The sequence below is a fragment of the Hipposideros armiger genome, unplaced genomic scaffold (assembly GCF_001890085.2).
Source record: "Hipposideros armiger isolate ML-2016 unplaced genomic scaffold, ASM189008v1 scaffold_1200, whole genome shotgun sequence".
Lineage (NCBI taxonomy): Eukaryota > Metazoa > Chordata > Mammalia > Chiroptera > Hipposideridae > Hipposideros > Hipposideros armiger.
The window spans coordinates 228,175-249,943 of NW_017732550.1; the positions used below are offsets into that span (position 1 = coordinate 228,175).

The window sequence follows — 21,769 nt, forward strand, 5'->3', positions numbered from 1 at the left end:
CCTCCCCCTCCCGCCCCCGAGCCTCCAGACACTGCCAAGACCTGGGCCAGAGGGGCAGGGGAGGCTGAGGCCCTCACAGGAACGGGAAGATTTACCATTTGAGTCTATGTGAGGCACAGGCTCAATGTGACATCCACCTAAACATCCAATGTGACTTTTGGCTGGTTAACCAGGTACACTGTATCCAAAATAAGGGAGGTGATGAGCTTCCTAGGAGGCACCCCTATAGGGCTTGGTGGGGCTCAGGGAGAGTTGGGAGGGTTTCTGCTTTTACCCAGTTCCCAAACTTGCTTTAATAAAGATATACAGCAATCACAAAGGAATCAGATAAACCCAACGTCCAACTGCCCTAGCACTTCCTTCCCCTTTGATGATGGTGGAAATCTCAAATACGGCTCAGACGTGAGTTCCTGCATACCCCCCCCCACCCCCAGCCCAGCAGCAACTCAAGCCTTCCAGCTGCTCAGGCCAATAATCTGAGAGTCACTTCTGATAACTTTTTTTTTCTCACACCATATTTCCCATCTGTCAGCAAATCTGGCCACTCAACCTTCAAAACAGTCAGCAACTGACGGCTGGGCCTGTCCCAGCCCCTCCCACCACCCTGATCTCTGCCTGGCCCTACCTTCCCTGCATTACTGCCAAGGCCTTACCAGCAGGCTTTCCTGGCCTCTCTCACCACACTCCTCCACCCTCTATTCAGCAGCTGGGGTCCTGTCAACACACAACTGTGACCAGCTCCCTCTGCTCCCACCTCACTGGGACTTAGAGCCCAAGTCTCCCCAGTGACCCAGAAGACTGTGCAGGACCTGGCCACCCCACCCCGGCCCCATGACCTCCTGGCTATCCCTCCACTCAACACTCTGACACACTCCTCCCTCAGGACTTCACAAGTGCTATTCCCTCGGCCTGGTGCTCTTCTCCCAGATAGCCCACCTGGCTCACTCCCTCAACCCCTTTGCTCTCTGCTCAAAGGTCACCTACGTTTTAGCGAGGCTTACCCTGACCTGAAGCCACACCAACTTCCCTCAGCTCCCCACCATTTCTCTCTCGAGCGCTCATGCTACCACCATACCACTGTATGTGGGAATGTGACTGTGTGGCTCTCCACTAGGGTGTCCATCCTCTGAGAACTGGGTCTCCAGAACAGCACCTGGCACGCGTGCGCATGCACACACACACACACACACACACACACACACACACACACACACATACACACACCCCTATCAAGCTAGGGAGGCCTTTTTTAAGCAACCCAGACTCCAGAGGGCTCTGTCTGCCATGTGGATGGTGAGGTCTGTGGGAGTGCGAGCCCTGGGCCAGGGTGGACACCAACTTACAACAGTCACAGCCAGACCATCAAGTGATGTTTTAGATCCCGGCTGGGGATGATGGTGGGATAGGGGACCACACATACACAAAACACCCAAAGTTAACATTTCAATGCAGAAAATCCACACAAACATGAGTTGGAATTGTCTAGGAACACATTTTTAAAAGAAAGCTGGTGCTTTTCTACTTTCACCCCCAACTGAGGGGCTTGACAGGTACAAAGACCCCTCTGGCCAGGCACTAATACCTCCCTTAGGAGGATGGTAACCAGACACAGAGAACTCCCAGAACCAGACTTCAGAGGGCTCAGGGCCATGGCACCCACACCAGCTGATCCCCAGACGCACCTTGGGAGACTTCGGAGCCTATTCCTGCTCAAGCCCTGGAAGTCCTGAGAATTCAAAGGGCCAGTCAACGGTAGGGGCCCCCAAATGGTGATTTGAAAAGAACCCCGGTGATTGTGACATGAGGCCTGCCTGGAATCCCATAATTGCCAAGCCCCTCCATAGGATAAATGAGGCCCCAGGAGGAGGAGAGGCCTGCCCATGTTCTCTGTGCCAGGTAGACGGCGGCAGACAGAGCAGAGCCCAGTCTCACATCCCACTGCCCTACATCCAGGGCTGAGGGCCTGGATGCAACCTGAGTAACACAGAGTAGTGTTAGCCTTCATTTCAGTTTTCTAGGTACCTAGTTATATAGAACTAGGTACCAGGAATGATCACTCAACATCCAGATTTCTGGCTTCTCTTAGAAAACAAAACTCACATGGCATCCACTGCTGAGCTGATCAGTACCCCCTGCAGTGCCCTGGGCCCCTAGCTGGCTGCCTGCCCCGTGAGATGCCCAGGGCCTCGCCCAGTCTGCTCACTAGTGCAGAGAGCACAGAGCTGCAACCACAGCTCTGCCACGTGCTGCTGTGCGCCCTGTGTGACTTCCCCAGGTTGGACCTCAGTTTCCCACCAATAAAATGGTCCTCAATTCACCGGCTGGCAAGGTGTCATGAGGGTGGGTGAGCACCAGGCTGTGCACAAAGCAAGTGCTCAGGAAACCACTTCGTGCTCCTCCTCTGAGCCCAGGCCAAGCCAATGCCTTGCTGCGGCTGCCAGAGAGCTCAGCTTCCTCCTGGGCCCCCACGGGATGACTGGGTACCCAGCCAAAGCCTGAGGGACTGAGCCTGACCCAGCTCTCTCACTTAGGCTTAAAACATAGTTAACAAGAAAACTTACTACAGAGTTTTGTTTTTGTTTTTAAAGGAAGGGGCTTAAAAAACCTCACTGGTTTTAATCTCTCTTGAGATATTTCTTGGGACCTGAAAAGTCTTATTCATCAAACAATGGGCAGGGGAAGCCAGGTTTCATAGGGACCACAATGGAGACACCAAACAAGCCACCCACTGGAAGCTCTGCTCTCTCCTGGGTCCCTCCCTGCAACCCCACTCTTCTCAGCCGGTCACTTCATCCCGTGAACATTTACTGAACACTGACTATGTGACAGACCTGTGTCAGGCACTGGGGACAAGGCGGCGAACACACACAGACACAACCCCATCCTCAAGGGGACACCAGGGGACACAGATGGATGATGGTGGTGGCTTGTGTTAGGAACAGTAATGGGGGAAGCATCAGGTCCTGTAGGATAGCCAGTAGAGACCCAGTGCCAGGGACAGGAGAACTTCCTGGAAGGCAGCACCACAGCTGGGCCCCAGGGAGCACCTGCCGCGTGGGAGGTGAGGGTAGGAGCCTGGAAGGAAGGCCGAACAGACAGAGGTGGGAGTCCACGGTATGCACAGGGACAGAAATGTTCAGTGTGGTGGGAATACGTATGAGGCACAGGTAAGACCAGAGTGTTCAGGACCTTGTAAGGCATTTGCATTTGACCCCGGGATCAGGGCAGGTTGAGGAAGGGCCCAGGGTTTAACTGGGGTGGGACAGGACAACAGTAGGACTCTAGAAAGCCAACTCTAACTGCAGAGTGCAGGATGTTAGCAGGGGACGGATGGAAGGGGCTGTGGCAGTGACTCTGGGGGACCACAGGGCCCGCACTAGGCGGCGCCTGCAGGGTAGATGCAGGACTGAACAGCAAGACAGCTGTGGGAAGGACAGCAGGAAGGACAGGAGTCCTCAAGATCCTGGAAGCCATGCTGGTGAGGCCAAATATCACTAAGGCTTAGTCACTAAGGACAGTCACAAGCTGTTGGCAAGGAGCTGGGGCAGAAGTTGAGCTGTGTGGGGTAAGAAAGGGAGCTGGGGCAGAAGCATGGGGGCAGAAGATACTTTAGAGGACTGTGGATGAGAAGAAAATGGAGATGGGGTGGCAGCTGAAGGGGGCTGAGGGTTTTAAAGTTGGAAGAGACCTGGGCACTTCTGAATGGTGACAGGAGAAGAGGGAGCCCTGGGAGGGGCTGCCAGAAGGAAAGGGCACTGGGCATGGGCTGACATTACACTGGTGGGTGTCCGGCCAGGTGGGAGTCCCTCCTCTGGGGGCCTCGCTTTCCTTTAAGAGTCGGGGGAGGGGGCGTGAGTGGGCTGCCCAGGGGGCCTGACACCACCCTCCCAACTGGGGCTCAGGAGCCTGAGGTTTGAACTGGGCAAACCAAGAGAAAATGGGGGTTCATTCCAGCCCTGTGCCCAGTTGCAGGGAGTGGGCCCACAGCCCCTACCTCTGGTCTCCATCCCTTGCCTCTTAGACTCCGTGACCCATAGACATCTTGGATGGCTGGCTGCCCCCAACCTCTGGGGGAAAGGGTCTTGCTCACTTCCCACCCAGAGGCCTGCACTGCCAAGTCTGCCTCACAGGCTGCAGCATTAGCTCCAATTACCAGGCACCAAGACCTCCAGAAGAGGCTTTTATATACCTATAAAAATACGAGCTTAGGACTTCGAACAATGAACTTCTCACAATGGAAGGCTATTTTTAGAGCTTTGCTTACTGACCAACATTCAGCATTTCCCCATTTGTCAGTTGTTGCTGGTAAGATGAGCAGTACACAGGAGGGGACCAGGGCAGCAGTTAGAACTGAGGGGTCTTCTCAGGCCACGTGAGCATATCATGAAAGGTGCAGTTTTCCTGGATGCCCAAGCTGGCATGGGGGGAGAGGGGGCAGTGGCAGCCAACTCACGCTCCCTGCCCTCTAGACGTCCGCAAGGACTCTGCACAGCTCTGTGAGGCACTCCCTACCCTAACATAATGGTGTGAGCCACAGTGAGTCTGGGTTGGACTCTGACACCTGGGTCCTACCCCAGCTTTTTTGAGCCTCAGTTTCCCACCTGCATGGTGGCATGATGGTAGAGTCAGGGACAGGTGCCCTGGGAGCCCTGCAGACAGCTAATGCTGAGCCTAACTGGAAGGGAATTATTCCAGGAGGGGCCAAGGCAGCTCCCTTCCTCAGACAGGGCTTGTTCTCCTCAGCGCATCGCCAGAGGGAAGAAAACAGCCTCGTGACCTGCGCACCCAATGCACTCAGCCAGGTCCTCACCCCATCCTGCCAACATGTTTGCCAAGGCTGGCTTTCGGGCCCCCAGAGGGCGGCGGCTCCCTCCCAAACATACAGAACATCTCTGTCTGTCTGTCTGTATGCCTGTCTGCCTATGGAGCCGGGCTGGACCTTCCTACCATTTTGAGTCACTCTCATTAAAATAGCCTGGAGGACCAGAGTGGGGTTTGAAGATTAGAATTCAGGGTCCTAGAGGTGAGGAGGTGTCAGAGGTCAGCCCCAAGAACCTGCAGTCAGATCTCCCCTGTCGGTTGACAACTTTGGGGGCTCCCATCAGAGAGCGCCAAGGGTCCTAGCTGGGTGTAAGCACGGCTCCTCGTGCCACCGGGGAGCACTGCAGGGTGTTCCAAGGTATTCAGAGCATGCACAGGTGGGGAAAGGGGTCACCTTGGCAGGAGAAAGGAAAAGGGGTGTTCTGGATCTACAGGTACCCTCTCCCGCACCTCCACTGTCTCATCTCCATGAGCTTTTGTGTTTCTTCATAGCACGTCTCGTTATCTACGTTTTGTCATTTGTTCTGATTTATAAGTCTGTCTCTTGCCATTAGGAAGTCGACTCTGGAAGGGCAGAGGGGTGGCCGCCCATGTAGCCTGTCCTTGGCTCAGGTGTCCCCTGTGAGAGAACAGGGTTTGGCAAAGCAGGTGCTCAGTTAGTACTGGTTGAATGAATGAATGAACGAATGAATAAATGAGTGCATGAGTGACGCTACCAGTGACTAAGGAACCTGTTCAAACCTGAGAAGTAGCAGCCCTCATTCATTCATTCATTCATTCATTCAACAAATACAGAGATGGAACAATGATGCCCAGTGAATAATTAGGCTCCGAAGCTGCAGAGCTCTGTGCCAAGTGGGCCCTCCCTGGTTTCAGCCACATGCCTCAGCTTCTCTATGGCTAGAAGCCCAAATGACACCCCTCTCTTCTTCCTCTAAGCCAGCGGTTCTCAACCTGTGGGTCGCGACCCCTTTGGGGGTCGAACAACCCTTTCACAGGGGTCGCCTAAGACCATCGGAAAACACATATTTTCGATGGTCTTAGGAACCGAGACACCGCTCCTCTATCCATCTCCAGGCGGGTCTGCCCACATGCAGATACGCCCACACACGAGTACTCGGCTTCAAGACAAAATTTCATTTATTTGTAATTAGAAATAAATACTTCACAATATATAATTACATATTGTTTTTGTGATTAATCACTATGTTTTAATTATGTTCAACTTGTAACAATGAAAATACATCCTGCATATCAGATATTTACATTACAATTCATAACAGTAGCAAAATTACAGTTAAAGAGTAGCAACGAAAATAATTTCATGTTTGGGGGTCACCACAACATGAGGAACTGTATTAAGGGGTCGCGGCATTAGGGAGGTTGAGACCCACTGCTCTAAGCCCTTTGGGTGACACCCTCCTCATCCCAGCCTACCCTGGCATTTCACCTAGGCCACCTCACTCACTCCACATGAGCTGATGGCAGGACTCACTCCCTCTCCCATTTACAAGAGGAAACACTGTACCTGGAGGGGAGAGAGACTTAACCAGGCCACGCAAGTGACACACAGGGCACAGCTGCCACAGGACCTGTGTCCACACTCTCTCCTTTGCCCTACAGCTGAGTCTTGGAAATACTCAACAGCTGCAGAAACCAGTAAGTTTCTCCAAAGTAGAGACATGTGTTCTGTGCCCAGAATGCCATTCCCCAGGCCTCGAGTCACAAAGAAACAGGCAGAATGCAGCCCCATCCCTTGTGGATGCCTTGGCTCAGCTCCCCTGGGACCAACTCTCAAAGCCCTGGGAAGCTGCTTGGCGGGGCCCGCACTGGTGACGCCTCAGACAAGAGGCAGGAGCAAAGAGTCACCCCACAGGCTGGCAAACATGAGCTTTACTTGGGCTCTAAGCCAGCTGGCAGAGGAGAGTCAGGAGGTTCTGGGGAGGGGCAGGGGCCGTTGGGCAAAGGGTGGGAGGCCTACGCAAACATCCTGCAATCTAGCCCAGCCAGGGCCTTTGCCTGGGAGATGCCGCTTATGGTGGCATCATTATCAGTCCTGGAGAGGGCCCCAACCTGCCTGAGATCTCACCCCACATTCTGGGGACCAGAGCACCAAACTAGGGGACAGGACTAACCAAAGAGGAAAATCAAGCTGCTATTGCCAGTCCTGCAACCAAACCCAGGATGGGCAGCCTTTCTAGAAAGAGGCTGTGAAAAAGCCCGTGATTCTCCCTGGGCCATTTGGGCCAGGACAAAGGCAAAGGGGCAAGGGTCAGGCCCATCCTCCTGGGACCCTGGGCCTGACTCTGGGGACAGCTGGCTGGGAGGCCTGGCATCACTGGAGAGCCAGGCCCAGCGTCCACCCTGCCACTCCTTATATGGACACTTTAGATGGCACAAAGCTTTCAGGGAGACAGAGGGTATCCATGCAAGGAGCTCCACAGGTCTCAACACAGGGCTCCAGACTGGCAGTCCCTGGCCCAAACATAAAAAAAAAAGAATGACTCACCAACATTTTACCATCGAGAGATTTTATATGGAAACCCAGGCTTCTGGCTTCTCTTTGGGAGTGGGGAGGCAGTAGCGGATCTGGTCATACTGGGCCCGTATGCCTGCTTGATAATACGTAGATGGTGTGCTGGCAGCTATGCCCACCAGGCAGCACCCGCTCTCCCATCACCATAGCTCCTACCACACTTCTCTTCTCCCTTACATCACCTTCCTGCCGGCCAAGGGCATCGGCTTCTGCTTGTGATGCTTGCAAAAGCCAAAATTCAAGGGCCCACTCAAGGAGCAGAAGTCGGATCTGTAGCTCTGGGGTCAGTCACTCCTAAGGAACCAAGTCACATGGGACAGGGCTCAAGAATTCCCACCGCTCTGCTAGCTGGCGGGAATGCCAAGGCCTGCTCTGCGGTGTCCTCCAGGTGTTTTCTACAAGGTTCTACCCAAGTCATGCCATCACACTGATCATGATCCAAAATCACACGGCTGGCACAGCCACCAGACTTCAATGCAGCAGGCATCCTCCTTCCTCAGTTTCACATGCTCAGGATATAACTTAAAAGTCCTCTGATATCCAGTGTTTATTCCAAAACTAGACTGTCAGTGATGTCCTGGGGTTTAAACCCAAGCTCTGTCCTCCTTCGGCAGACCCTCTGCCTGTCTAGGTCTGACATCATGGCTCGAGAGACGCCCACAGGTGGGGAGTTCTAGGGTGGAGCTCAGACCAGATGGAGTTCAGCTTCCCACTTCCGGGCTCAGTGACCTGTGGCAGGTCACCTCAGCTCTCTGGACCTCCAGTGTCCCATCTTTGCGATGGATATCATTCCTGCCTCACTCACCCAACAGGAATGTGGGGACTATGCTTTGCCACCCACAAATCCCTGTGCAAACATATGGGGCTGTTTCTGCTCCACACCACTGATCAGAGAAGGGCTCCACCAAGAGCCTTAGCCGGGCTTGTCAAGGCCAGAAAGATATACATCAGAAGCGTTCTCCAGCCCAACACCAAATTAAGCAGCCCCTGCTCAGGAAACCAGAAACATATCTGTTGTGTCTGTGCAGAGCTTTACACTTTCAAAAGCCCCCTTTCCTTTCATGCTACCCACAGCTTACACGGTTTGCAGCAACAAGGTCTACAAAACTGCTTCCCTCATCACGATCTCCTCTGCAGCTGGTATCCCCTCCTGCCCTTTCTGTCTATTTTTCTTAGCCATTTCCTATAGCCTGCCCTCTGCCAGACCCTCACCCCCAGCTAAGACAGCACAGTTCTGGTTGCTTTGGACTGCATAAAGATGACCAGAGCTTCCAACCCCTGGGCTCACTTGGAAAGATTTGCAACGTGTGTTCACAGAGCCAAATTAAATACAGAGGCCTCTAGTTATTTCCATACGTGCAAAATGGGCTTAAAGAAGGCATTTCTCCGTGGCAGGCTCCAGCAGACAGGGCTGGGCTGGGCCCCAGGGACGCCCTGGGAGTGCTGGGAGTGAGGCACAAGCTGGGGAGGCTGGCTCTGAGAAAGAGTGTGGGCGGAGCGAAGAAAGATGCCCATCTCGCAGGGATCGCTGCCTCCAGCCCACCCTCTCGGCCAGGGCCAGTCTTTTGGCCCTCAGACTCCAGCACAATCCCGACTCAGCTTCTAGTCCCATCCCAGACTGCCACCACCACCAGGTTACCCTTGCCACCCCTCCCCCATTGCACGCCCAGCCTCAGCTGCCAGAAAACACTTTCTAAAATGCAAAGTATCTAAGCCTTGCTGGCTTAAAGTTTTTGTCACAGCCCAAACTCCTCAATGTGGCACTGACACCCAGCCCTGCCCATCTCCTAGCCTGACGAATGTTTTGCTGACCCCATCTCACTCCAAAGCTCCATCCATGTGGTGCTGTCTGCAGGCTGGCCGCTATGTGCTGCTGTGGCTAGTTCACTCAGGCTCTTCCCCTCCCTGGGACAGCTGGTGTCCCACAGCAGAGGGGGCATAGCCTATGGGAGCCCATGAAACTCTTCTGCCACCTGTGAGCTGACCCTGGGAGGGGCATGCTTCATGTGTCTGTGTCCTCAGTGCCAGTAGTGTCAAAAAACATGTGGTGGAATGAATGAATGAATGAACGAATGAATGAACAAATGAACAAACTGATGATGATGAAAACAATAATAACACAAAAACAGGGAATGGCTGCTGTGCCAGGCACTACTCTTGAGCACTTCACATGGAACTAACTCATCATCCTATAACAACTTTTAAAATACATTTTTATTTTTTAAATAAAAATCAGGGCCGGGTGGGTGGCTCAGCTGGTTAGAGTGCGAGCTCTGAGCAGCAGGATCGCCGGTTCGATTCCCACATGGGACAGTGAGCTGTGCCCGAGCTGAGCTGACACCGGGCGGCCAGATGGCTCAGTTGGTTGCCAGTTTGACTCCCGCATGGGATGGTGGCTACGCCCACCTGCAACTAAGATTTAACATGGCACCTTGAGCTGAGTAGCTGCGAGCTGCCGATGGGCAGAGCTTGGGTTCAAACCCCAGGACATTACTGAGAATGTTTTGGAATAAACACTGGATATCAGAGGCCTTTTAAATTATATCCTGAGCATATGAAACTGAGGAAGGAGGATGCCGGCTGCATCGAAGCTTGGTGGCTGTGCCCCACCCCCCCCCCGCAACTAGATTGAAGGACAACAACTTGACTTGGAGCTGATGGGTCCTGGAAAAACACAATGTTTCCCTTCCCCAATTCCCTAACACTGTTCCCTTTCCCAATTCCCTAATAAAGTTTTTTTTAAAAAATAAAAAATAAAAATCAGGTTCCCTGCAAAATGAACAGAAAGTTCAGAGTTCCCGTGCTGTTAACCAACTGAGCACAGCCTCCCCCACTATCAACCTCTTCCCAGAGTGGTGCATTTTGACAGCTGATCAACCTACATAGATACATCATAATGACCCAAAGCCCATAGTTTTTCTTGAGGGTTCACTGTTGGTGTTGTATAAAACCACCTTTTGGGCCGGCCGAATGGCACGTTGGTTAGGAGTTGGCTTGGGAACATGAGCTCTGAGCAGCAGGGTCACCAGTTCGGATCCCACATGGGTCAGTGACGCTGCGCCCTCTACAGCTAAGATAGTGAGCAACAGCTCGACCTGGAGCTGGGCTGCCGTGAGTCACCGGTGACAGCGTAGGCTGCAGTGGGGCTGCCCTAAGCTACTGTGAGCGGCCGGCAGCTGCCATGAGCTGCCATAAGCCGCCGTGAGCGGCTGTCCAATGGCCAGCGACCGATCTGCCTCAGCCGGGAAGAGTACAATGATCATAATACCAACATGGACCAGTGAAGTGACATTCTCCACAACTAGACTGAAGAACAAAAGGACAGCAACTTGTCTGTTCCTCTCCCCAGATTCCCCAATAAAAATCTTTTTAAAAAACCCCAAAAAACAAAACCACCTTTTGAGGTAGGTGCTATATCATCTTCCCATTCTGTAGGTGAAGGAACTGAGGCACAAAGAGGCAATGTAATTTACCCAAGCCGAAGACTCAGGAGGTGAGGAATGCCAAGGCTGGCTGAGGCTTTGGCCCACTGGCAGATGGAGGAAGCCACTTCACACCCAACCTCCGTCATGCTTTTCCCTCCACAGGGAATGCCCGCCTGCCCTGTCTACCCACCAAACTCCTCCTTCCCTCTCAAGGCACGGTTCCATAGCACAGCAGCCACAAGGCTCCTTGGCACGCCAGCATCTGCCTGACTGGCCCTTATCTGCACATGGTACCCATAGCAGGTGTGCCGAAAGGGTCTGAGGAAAAATGAAGGTCACGATAGGGAACACAGCCACCCTCAGCCTCCTGCAACTGCAGTGTTGGCACACAGGGCCCTTTCCTGGTGACTTGCTGGCATCTGGCAGGCAGGAGCTGTACGACCTTGGGCAAGTGACTTGGCCTCTCTGTGCATCGATTTCTCAGCCATAAAAATGGGGGCACTGTCCACCTCACAGCCAAATAAAGCACACATAAATCCTCGGCCTAGGGCCTGTCACCCAGGAAGCACTTGGGGTAGCTGCTGTCAACATCACAACATAGGACTGTTATTACTTCCCCACATCACAGGGGCATCAGGGTACAAAGTGAGGCTATCAGGTAGCGAGCAGGCCACGGTGGGCGGGGGCCTTAAGGAGAAGCCTTAGCTCAGAACTAAGCATCAGACCATCTGAGCAGCACCAGCACCTGCACCCGAGAAGGGCAAAGGGTGAACTGATAGGGGCGATCACTGGTACAGGGCAGGCCTTGAACCCACAGCTAGCTTACCGACTAAACTTGGTTACCGGCCTCTGTGTGCAACACATTGTGTTAGACAATAGGGGTATCGATGATAATAATATATTCAAAGGAATGATAGAAACTAAATTAAAAAAATATATATTTTATTGGGGAATTGGGGAAGGGGAACATTGTTGGAAATTGGGGAGGGGACCAGCCAAGTTGTCATTCAATCTTAGTTGTGGAGGGTGCAGCTAGCTCAGCTCCAAGTCCAGTCACCATCCAGCCGCCCATTGGCAGCTCAGCTCAAGGTGCTGTGTTCAATCTTAGTTGTGGGTGGGCATTGCCAACCATCCCATGCGGCAGTCGATCTGGCAACCTTGTTGTTAGGGGCACGTGCTCTCACCAGCTGAGCCATCCTGCCACCTGTTGGCGGCTCAGCAGCAGCTCAGCTCAGGCGCAGCTCACTGGCCCATGTGGGAATCAAACCGGTGACCCTGTTGCTCAGAGATTGCGCTCTTAACCAACTGAGCCACTCAGCTGGCCCCGCAACTAAAATTTCTTGAGCATCTACTATGTGCCAGGCTCCAAACACGGCACCACGGGACAGCCTAGCACTGAGTAATTATGGGATGCACTTGGTGATGGTGAAAGGAGGGATGACTCCAGCATTGTGAGCAGAGCCTGAGTAGATGGACGAAAACATGGAAGAGAGACAGATTGGGGGAGGGGGAGATAATAAGGAACCGGGTTAGGTAATAAGGAGCCAGGTTAGAAGCCTCAGAATGTTAGAGACTGTGGCGAGAAGAGAGCCTGGTAGAGGCCTGGGGAACCCCAGTGCTGACAGACAGACCAGCGTGGGAGGGAGAAGAGCTGGCCACGCAGTCTGGGAAGGAGAGGCAGTGTGCTGGGAGAAACCCAGGACGGCCTGTTTCTTAAGCCAGAGAAGAGTGCTTGGAGGCAGCTGTGTCAGGTTGCCCAGAGGCCAAGCAAGGTGAGGGGCCAGTATGTTTGGGGTGGGGGTGAGACAAGGACCATTTCCCAACTCTATCACCTGCTAACAGGCAACCTAGGGGCAGCAGGCAGGGATCTGTGGGGACACGGCAGACAGCCCAGTCCTGCCTTGGCAGCCTTGGGCACCTCCTTCCCCCAGGAAAGGCCTGTCTGATGGGGATTCACTCATAGTCCTGGCTTCCCCTGTTCACTTCTAGATACAGCACCTCCCACACAGACTGCCCCCAAAGGGGTGTGCATTCGTTGGTCTTCCAGCCTGGGAAATGGGCCCAAGCTGCCAACAGAGCCAAGGGATGTTGAAGGAGGGCCCTGCTCCAGAGGTCACCCCAACAACATGACACCTCCACTGCTAGAATCAAGGCTGACCATGTAGCAGATCCTTGATGTAAAAATCAACAAAATGTCTGGTATTTGCTTCAAAATAACCTGGGGGCAGTGAAATAAAATTGCCCATGGGAGTCATTATGCTATTCTCTCTATTTCCGTGTATGTTTAAAAATTTCCTGTAAGAGAAAGTTCAAAATAGCACTAAGAATTTGCTATCCACATCAAGCCCTGTTATCTTCCTGAGCCATTTTTACTAAGTAAGTGGAAAAACAAAACAAAACAAACCCCCAAACCTGCACGTTTAAATCACAGCTCTGAGAAAGGTCAAGGGCCCCAGAGGGAACAGAGAATTCATGTTTGCTCCCCTTGCCCACTCCCCCACCCCCACTAACAGCAGAGAAAAGAGCGGCTTCCCCAACCGCTTCCTCTCCAACCTCCTCCCAGGACTAACTGCATTTTGGGGTCCTGTCCAGGGCCCACACAGGGAGATGACAGCCATAAAGACGAGAGCCGTGGTGGCTACGCCAAGCAGTAAGAACCACAAAAGCAGCTGGCATTTACTGAACACCACTACGAACTGGCACTCTTCTAGCCCCCTACTCTACCATCCATCACCGCCAATTCAGAGTCATCCCAATATCGACAGGAAATCTGGAGGACAGTTCTTACACCCAGATGTCTTCCTGGGGCTGGCAAACATATTTTTGAGATTCAAGGCCACTAGCCAGAGCTTCCCAGGGTGCTCTGTCCTCTCTACAAAGTGTGATGCCCCTCTGTGCCCATCCACAAGTCCTGGCGCCCCATCGGGGTCCTGCAGGTTCCTGTCTCCCCACTCCTCCACTCTCCCCCTCTTCTGCCTCTGCTTCATCCTCCATTCTAAAAAGCCCAAGCCCCACAACAATGTCAGGAAGGGGAGAGCTACACATTCATCAGGACGCTAAATCTACATTCTGCAAAGTTTGAACATGTTATTTTCACTTTTCTCAGCCCGGTTTCCTTGTCTGTAAAGTGTGAATGATACCAGCTACTTCACAAGGCTCTTGGAATGTTCAAACAAAATAAGTATGTGTAAAACGCAAAGGCACCCAAAGGTCAGATACTACCATGGTACCAAAGGCCATCTGCCCATCCTGTCTAAGAAATCTTCAACCTTGCTGAGTTGAAATTTTTCTAATCCACGGGCAAATCACTCTTAACCGTCCTCTATTAATGGGCTGTTTAAATCTGGGGACAGCTGGGGGCAGCGGGCTATAAGCATACACACAGTCTACAGGCTTTAGTGCCTTTTCACCAAGTCTGTGGTCTGTCTCACTCCAAGCAGCCACCGCCACCTCACACTGTGAACAGCACTGGCCCTCAACTGCTGCCCTCACCAGCATCTCTCTGCCTCTCTCTCTTAACCCTGGCCTTGACCTGGCCAAAAAGAGTGATCATCTATTCCCGTCTAGTAACGTGGCCCAGTTCCAGCACAGGTGCATCTCTCAGTTCTGAAAAACTAGCTAAAGCCACCATCTACCAGGTTTACTTCGCGCTGCTTAAGCAGTTTATGTGGATAACTCATCAATCCTCACAACTCCACCATTTCCTGATGGGGAAACAAAGCTCAGACAGGCTAGGGAGCTTGTCCAACATTACAGACAGTGTGAGGAGCAGAGCTGGGGGAAGGGTTACAGGCGGTCTAGCTACAGAATTTGCCCCCTTAGCCATCTTCCGTCAGCAAATGACCACAAGATTCATGAAATGAGGCTCATCTACTTTCATAGATGTGGAAACCGAGGCCCAGAAAGGAGATGTGTTGAGATGACTGCTGCCAGGCCTTCTAGGGAGGCCAAATACCAACAGCTAACGAGAGCCAGCTCTGGCCAGGCCTCTCTGGGAGGCCTCCTCTCTGGAGAGAGACCCTCCCAAGCTCCGTAATAATCAGGATAACTAAGAACAATTACAATGATTACAATTAACATTTATTGAGCGCTTACTATGATACAATAAGGCACTGTTTTAAATGGTTTACATGTACCAACACATTTAATCCTTACACCACCTAGCCTCCCAGCCAGAAATAAAGAAGTAAATATCATTTGCTTCTTCCTTTGAAAACAAGCATTGGGGAGAAAGCATTCATGCTGGCAGACAGACACCGACCCAGCCTGGGTCATGGGTGATTTCGGGGAACCCAAACGAGGAGGCCACCCACTAGTTGGGGACTCTCCCAAATTTTCCAGTTTATTAACAGTCCTTCTCTCCTCCCATGGGATCAGGTTCAGCACACACGTAGGTGCCCTAATGATGTCTAAGGCCCTGGCCTCGGTTTCCTCACCACGCAGAAGCCGGTTGTGTTTGCACTGGTCTTCCAGTGAGTCAGCTTTTGTCCCCAGGACCACGCTCCACACCAAGGCTAGCCTGGGGCAAGCGTGCTACCCTCAAAATGCCGCAAGTGCTCAGGACCAAAGGGTACTGTCTCAGAATCCCACTGGAGTGTTAGGGAAGCAGCCTTTGGGGTCTCTGGGGTCTGGCAAGACATCAGAAGAGCACAGAGAGTTCAAGGGATAGCAGAGTTGGGAAATATTTTGGGAATCCTGACACCAGTGGATAACAGACACCTATTCTGTGGCTTGGGAAAGATGCAAAAGGCTCCATTGACGATGGTGACATATTTTGTTAAAGATTATTTAATCCCAGAAGAAGCAGAGGCTGGCTTAGAAAAGCACAGACCCTGACACCAGGCTGACTGAGTTCAAAGCCTTGCTCTGAACCTACTGGCTGGTGGCCCTAGGCGAATCATGTCACCTTCCCCCAACTGAAAAAGTGGGAACAGCAGAAGCCCTTACTCATAAACTGCTTTGAGAATTAAGTACTTCACATAGAGTTCACTAAATGGCAACTATTACTATTATTATCATTATCACATCGAACTTTGAACAAGGAGGAGAAAACAATGCCGGCATAGTTTCCCATCTATATAAACAGGGAGGGAACACTTGCTATGGGGTTCTACATCTGGCCTTAAGCTCAGATTAAACTGTCACCATGTTAGGGAGCTGCAAACGAAGGAAATAAAATGGAAAGAATGATCCTTTCCATCAAGGAGCAGGGAAGCCACAGCCAGGTACAAATAAATCATAAAAACATACTAAAGTCAGAGCAACTAGGCCCGGCCTCAGCCCCTCAAGGAGAGATTTCACAAATAGCCATGTAGGCTCCAGAAACCAGTCTTCAAATCCAAAAACTAGCAAAATGGAAAACTGTGAGAAGCCACTTTGATTCAGCAGTGATTTCGCAAACAGGAAAAGGTGGTGACAGTGATGATGGTGACAACAGCTGCCATTTTGGGGGCATGTAATATGTGCCAGTTGCCAGGCAAAGCTGCACACCCTTGCAGGAGGTATTTTTAGGCACCACTGCATGGACGACAAAATCAAAGCTCAGACAGGGGAGGCCACATATCTGAAGCCACACAGCTGGGAGGAGGCGGAATCAGGATTTTGTGTGACCTCGAGGCCTGTGTTCCGTGATGCGTGGCTTCACATTACTCACTTTGGTTCGTCCACATCTAGCCTACGGCTGGCACGAAGTAGGTGCTCAGTAACTGTTTGGTGAATGAATAGAGGAACACAGGAAAGTGCAAGGTCGGGTGCCCCTGTGTCATACACATCTCCCCAGAGAACAAAGCACCCCTCCAAGCCCATCTATACAATCTGCCCCAAATTGCCCCCACGTGTGCATCCATGGGCTCATTCACTCACTGACGATGCTGTGCCCACCACATGGTCAGGAACCATGCCAGGCAGGCATCAAAGGCCAAGCCATTGGGCCCAACTAGGGCTTTAGCCACAGCAGCCAGACAGTGGCGGGTTCAGGTGGCACCATGCAATATATTACACCATAATTGTCATCAATTTTCTCTCAGCAGCAGCTCATGCAGTGGGTGCGGCCAGATTCTGTAAGGCCATGCCAATTAATTCTTCAAGAGCCTTAACGGGCTTTAAATTCATTGTAATTTGCTTTTGAGGACAAATGATAAATCCCACTCGACAGCCTTTGCACATCTTCCCCTGCCACACAAATACACACACCTCCACAGGGGACTGGGCCACCTGTGTGGAACTCTCCTCAGGCCTCTGGCTGGGTCCAATCCATCAGAACTATGCTGTCATCTTGCCACTGTGCTTAGTGGGTGGATGTCCCATGCATCATCATAATTCAAAGGAAACTGACAACAGGGGAGGAAGAAAATCAGATGGGTCTGTGGCGGTGGGGAGAGGTGAGGGCTGACCTGGATAACGGCAGCATCTGACTGGAGCCTGGGGCTGGCCAGCTGTGCCAGGGCTTTCAGACACCCACATTCCCAGGCACCTCTGTGAAGCACATTATCATTTCCTTTCACCAAGGCGGAGGCCGAGGCTTAGAGGGGTGTGGCAACTTGCATAAACTCACAGGGCTGAGCTGGGATTTGAAACAAAGTCTGTTTGCCTCTCAGAGTGCCCTGGACTCGCCTGGCAAACCATGATGCCATGTTCTACAGAGTCCAGCCAGATAACACCCATACACACACACACACACACACACACACACACACGCACACACAGGCACATGCACACACACATACATACTGAGCTCCCGTAGCCCATGGAGCCCTGTTCGAACCCTTCCAGAAACACCTATTTGCCCATTCATTTCACTGTTTGTGCAGATGTCAGTCCTGTCCATGTTTTTGAACTGAAGCTGTGTAAATATTAGCACAACTAGTTCATAGCCGACTTCATTGAGCAAAAGCCTGAAAATCCTGGCAAGGCTGGCAGGGGCCCTCCAGAGGCCCTCCATCAGAACGTCTGGGGTCTATTTCAGGCTCCCCTTGTAATATTCTGCTCAGCTCACTGGATTCCCTTCCTTACTGTACCCATTTAGAAAGGGCGGGTAGGGAGAGACCTGGGTTGTCTGGGGGCCCAAAGGGCAAAGCATCGGGTGCTGCAAACGCATGCTGTTAGAGAAGCCTATGCTTACAGGACAGTGTGCTGTACTGGGAGAGGTTGTCTTGGACTATTATAGACTGGGGGTGGGGGTGGGAGTGGAGGTGGGGGTGGGGTGTGTGTCTCCGGAGGTCTCTGGAGTATGCCAGGTCCTTTCGGAGTTTAGAGGGGGGGAGGTGGCTAGCTGGAAGGACTCTGGATGGGGGCAAACTGGCCAGTGTAAGGAGCTCCCAGCTCTCTTGGCTGAGCCTCTGCAGGCCAAGCTTCCTTCAGAACCACATCCCAGGCACTCGGGAGCAAATGTAACCCACCTGCTCTGAGGCTGAAGGGTGAACTACCACGTCCCCAGTGCCTAGAGCAGGGACTGTACACAGCAGGCACTCTCAATTAATCATGGAGCCTCGGTGCTGGTGAGACCGAACACTCAACCTCAGTTTTCTCTCCTGCAATATGGGATTGCCAGTACCACAAAGACAAGAATGCAAACACAGTACTGGATGGGACAGCTGCATAAGGCAGAGGCACTTGTGGGGTGTGCATATCATGACCTTCATTCTCAGACTGATCCACTGATTCCAGACAGCTGGCCCTACAGCTGCAGCTTGCTCAGCCTCCACCCCAGATGCAAAGAGCCACTGGTCCTTGGGAACCCCACCCCCACAACCCTCCAAGATGCTTCATGCCCAGAGTTCCAGGCCCCTGGGGTGAGGAGGGGGCAGAGGGGAACACACGCATGTTCTTAGTGCAACTACCAGATATAGGCTGCAGAATTTTTGAACTCAAAGATCAAATGGTTGCAGGTGGGCCTCCCCCCAGGCGACCTGACACAAGCCAAACCAGCTTGTCAACAAATCCTCTCCACCCCATAGCCCTGCTCCTCCAAGGGGCCTGCAGACAGCTCAGGACAGCTGTGCTGGCGAGCAGAGCCAGGAAATCGATATTCCCAGCACATACACACTCTCCTTCTCTCCATAAATATCGGCCCTTGGATGCTCAGACAGCCACCCACAGGCTGGAAACAGAAGAGGGCCGGTCTCTGGAACACATGCACCCCTCCCTCCCCAGACTCCATTCCTGACTATACCAGGTGTATATAAACAAACACCCCAACCCCACCAGCAGCCCCTTCACAGCCACAACAGTAGCCACACAGAACTCAGCCTCCCTGGCTGCAGGTGACCACCTGAGTGCACTTCCAGGTAGCAGCGCCGGGGAGCACACCTGGACCACCTGCGCACAGCCCCTCAGCATCTCCGCATCGCATACACTCGCCAGGGGTCTCCCCTGACAGAGAAGACAGGTAATCCCAGACACAGGCCTAAGGTCTCCCACAAACAGGCCGGTAGGAGGGCTCCCTGTCATCCTTTGGCCCACCTACAACCAGACACAATCACCAGGCCTGCTGGCCATGCCCCCTCCCACAAACTCCTGACCACTTGCTCTCGCACCAGATACCAACTCCCATCGGTTTCTCCCACATAAACTCACCCACACACAATCTCCCATCCCAAGTGTGAACACACACACACTCTCCTTTACTGACAGCATCTCTTTTCTCACACACACAGATTCAGGTCCTGTGTATGGTTGACACACACACTAATACAGACACACTCCATCCTGTCTGCTTCCTCCCTCTCTCACTCAGGCACCCATCCTGACAGTCTCACTCATTCTCACACACCCATATTCTCTACAGCCTCTCCTCCGGCACACACTTACACTTACATCCCCAGCAGTCTCTTAAACCATCAAACAACATAACACAGCGCCAGGCTCTCCCACAAACCCACAATATACTGCATGCAAGTGTGCAGTGTCTGGGGTGCTGCTGGCACCCCCATGCCACCCCGGGCCCCTCCCCGCCAGCCGATCAGCATTCAGCCCCTCCCCAACGCCCTCTTGCCCAAGCCCCCGCGCCCACCCCCGGACCTTCCCGGAGCCCTTACCCGCAGTCAAGCTCCAGCTCCAGCAAGGACTGGGTCCGCTCCGAGTTGCAGTGTAGGCACCACATGGTGGCTGCAGCGGGAGCTGACCGGTCCGGGCGCCTGGGACCCAGGCCCAGCGGAGCACCGCCTACTCCCGCCAGGGGAGGCAGGATCCGAGGGCCGACACCCGACCACCAGGAGACCTGACCAACCGCCACGCGACCACCTTGAATGACCACCAGTGCCTGCCAGTTCCTGCTGCTTCCGGCCCCAAGACCGAGCCCCAGGTCAGCCGAGCCGAACCCCTCCTCCGCCGGGCGCAACGCTAGGCCCGGCCGGAGGAATGTGCCCCGGGAGGGGGCGGGGCCGGGAGGCGGGGCCGCGGGGGTAGCAGAGGGGGCGGGGCGGAAAGGGCGGGGCTAGCCGAGCAGCGGGACTTGGTGGGTGACGAGCGCAGGGTCGGGATTCTCAGGTTACAGCCTCGCTTATTCCTGCAAACTAGGCCATTTTCTGGGAGGACTGCGCGCTTCTCCAACACAGATGCCCCCGATATCCATATCTAACCTCCTCAACGTGCACAACAAATACAAAACCCCAAACCAGCAAACTGTAGCCTTCTCTAATGAAGGAGCCAATCCTGACTTTGGCCTCGGTTTATAAAACTGGGCCTTTGCTGTTCCGGCTGGTGTAATTCTGAGGCTCTGATGCTCCTGCCCCAGAGAAAGCAGTGGGTCCCATCCTGAGGCTGGGGACACCCTTTTGGGGACTTTTTGGTGAGGATCTAAGGGAAGCGGCTTCTTTCTCTCTAAGCCCTTCCCTCACTCAGAGACAATTTTCAGACCCCCCTCGCAGGCTTAAAGAAATACTAATTAGTACTTTAGAGCTCTTTACTGATATTTAATCCTCAAGACAACATTGTGATGTAGGTGGAGTTATTACTGGCCCCATTTTTCAGAAGAGTAAACTGAGGCTCAGTTTAACTGGGTTAACTAAGAGACTTTCCCTCACCTTCTCTCTCCTCTCCCAGTCTGCTCAGCTCTCCCTACTATAAGCAATCATCTCTTGCTGTTCTCAATTTGCATATTTACTTGTTTCTTATCTGTCCTTGGGCTTTGTGAAGGCAGGCACAGTGCCCAGCACACACACTTGTGGAATGACCAAATGTGTTCAGGAGACATCAAGCATATACAGATACAATAAAAACCCCACCTGTCCTGGGCTGCCCTGCAAGTGGACCTGCAAGTCCATCTCCTGGAGGGCCAGGCAGCTGGCTGTTCTGCGGGAGTCAGGAAGCTGTAGGAAGCCACTAAGGCAGGGACACCGGCTTGTGCCCTTTTGAATCTTTCATTTGGAGGGGGTGGTGCAAAGGGCCTGGTGAGTGTTATTCCCAGATGGGGAAACTGGGCTGGGGTGGGGGGCAGTGAAGGAAGAGGACTGGGCTGGCCCAGCTTGTCCCGTGGGAAAGGGCAGTCTGGAGAGCCAATTTAGTGCACCAGGGAATCCAGGCAAGAGGCTGAGCAGGAACCCAGTACTGTCCTCACTGCCTATTTCCACATTCTTCCTCTTCACTTCTGATGTTTTCTTTGTTACATAATAAAGACACTGAATGGGAGAAAGTATTTGCAAGTCATGAATCTGATAAGGGTCTAGTATAAGTACTATATAAAGAACGCTTACAACTCAATAATAAAAAGGCAAATAACTCAATTTAAAAATAGGCAAAGGATCCGAATAGACATTTCTCCAAAGAAGACATATGAATGGCCACTAACACATGAAAAGATGTTCAACGTCGCTTGACATCAGGGAAGCACAGATCAAAACAATGAAGTATCACCTCTTACCCACTAAGATGGCCATGATCAAGGAGATGGACAAAAGCACCTACACATGGAGTTCTGGAATGAGAAGACCACTGAGCCACTAAGTGCAAAGACTAGCCTCACATCCTGCACCCTGGTTGGGAGGTGGGG

General features: G+C 52.7%; 1 protein-coding gene across 13 annotated transcripts in view; it reads right to left on the reverse strand.

The window, feature by feature from the left end:
• Positions 1 to 21,769, reverse strand: part of IQSEC1 (IQ motif and Sec7 domain ArfGEF 1) — a 149,823-nt gene that overhangs the window by 63,207 nt on the left and 64,847 nt on the right. The window contains exon 1 of one of the 13 annotated variants that reach the window (XM_019632945.1): positions 19,818 to 20,130. The exons of 11 other annotated variants lie outside the window; for them this stretch is intronic. In XM_019632945.1, coding sequence (XP_019488490.1) covers positions 19,818 to 19,882 — 65 coding nt within the window. In that variant the 5' untranslated portion in view covers positions 19,883 to 20,130. Of the gene's footprint in view, positions 1 to 19,817; positions 20,132 to 21,769 lie in introns of those variants that run through there. One more of the 13 variants, XM_019632938.1, reaches the window with a different exon arrangement.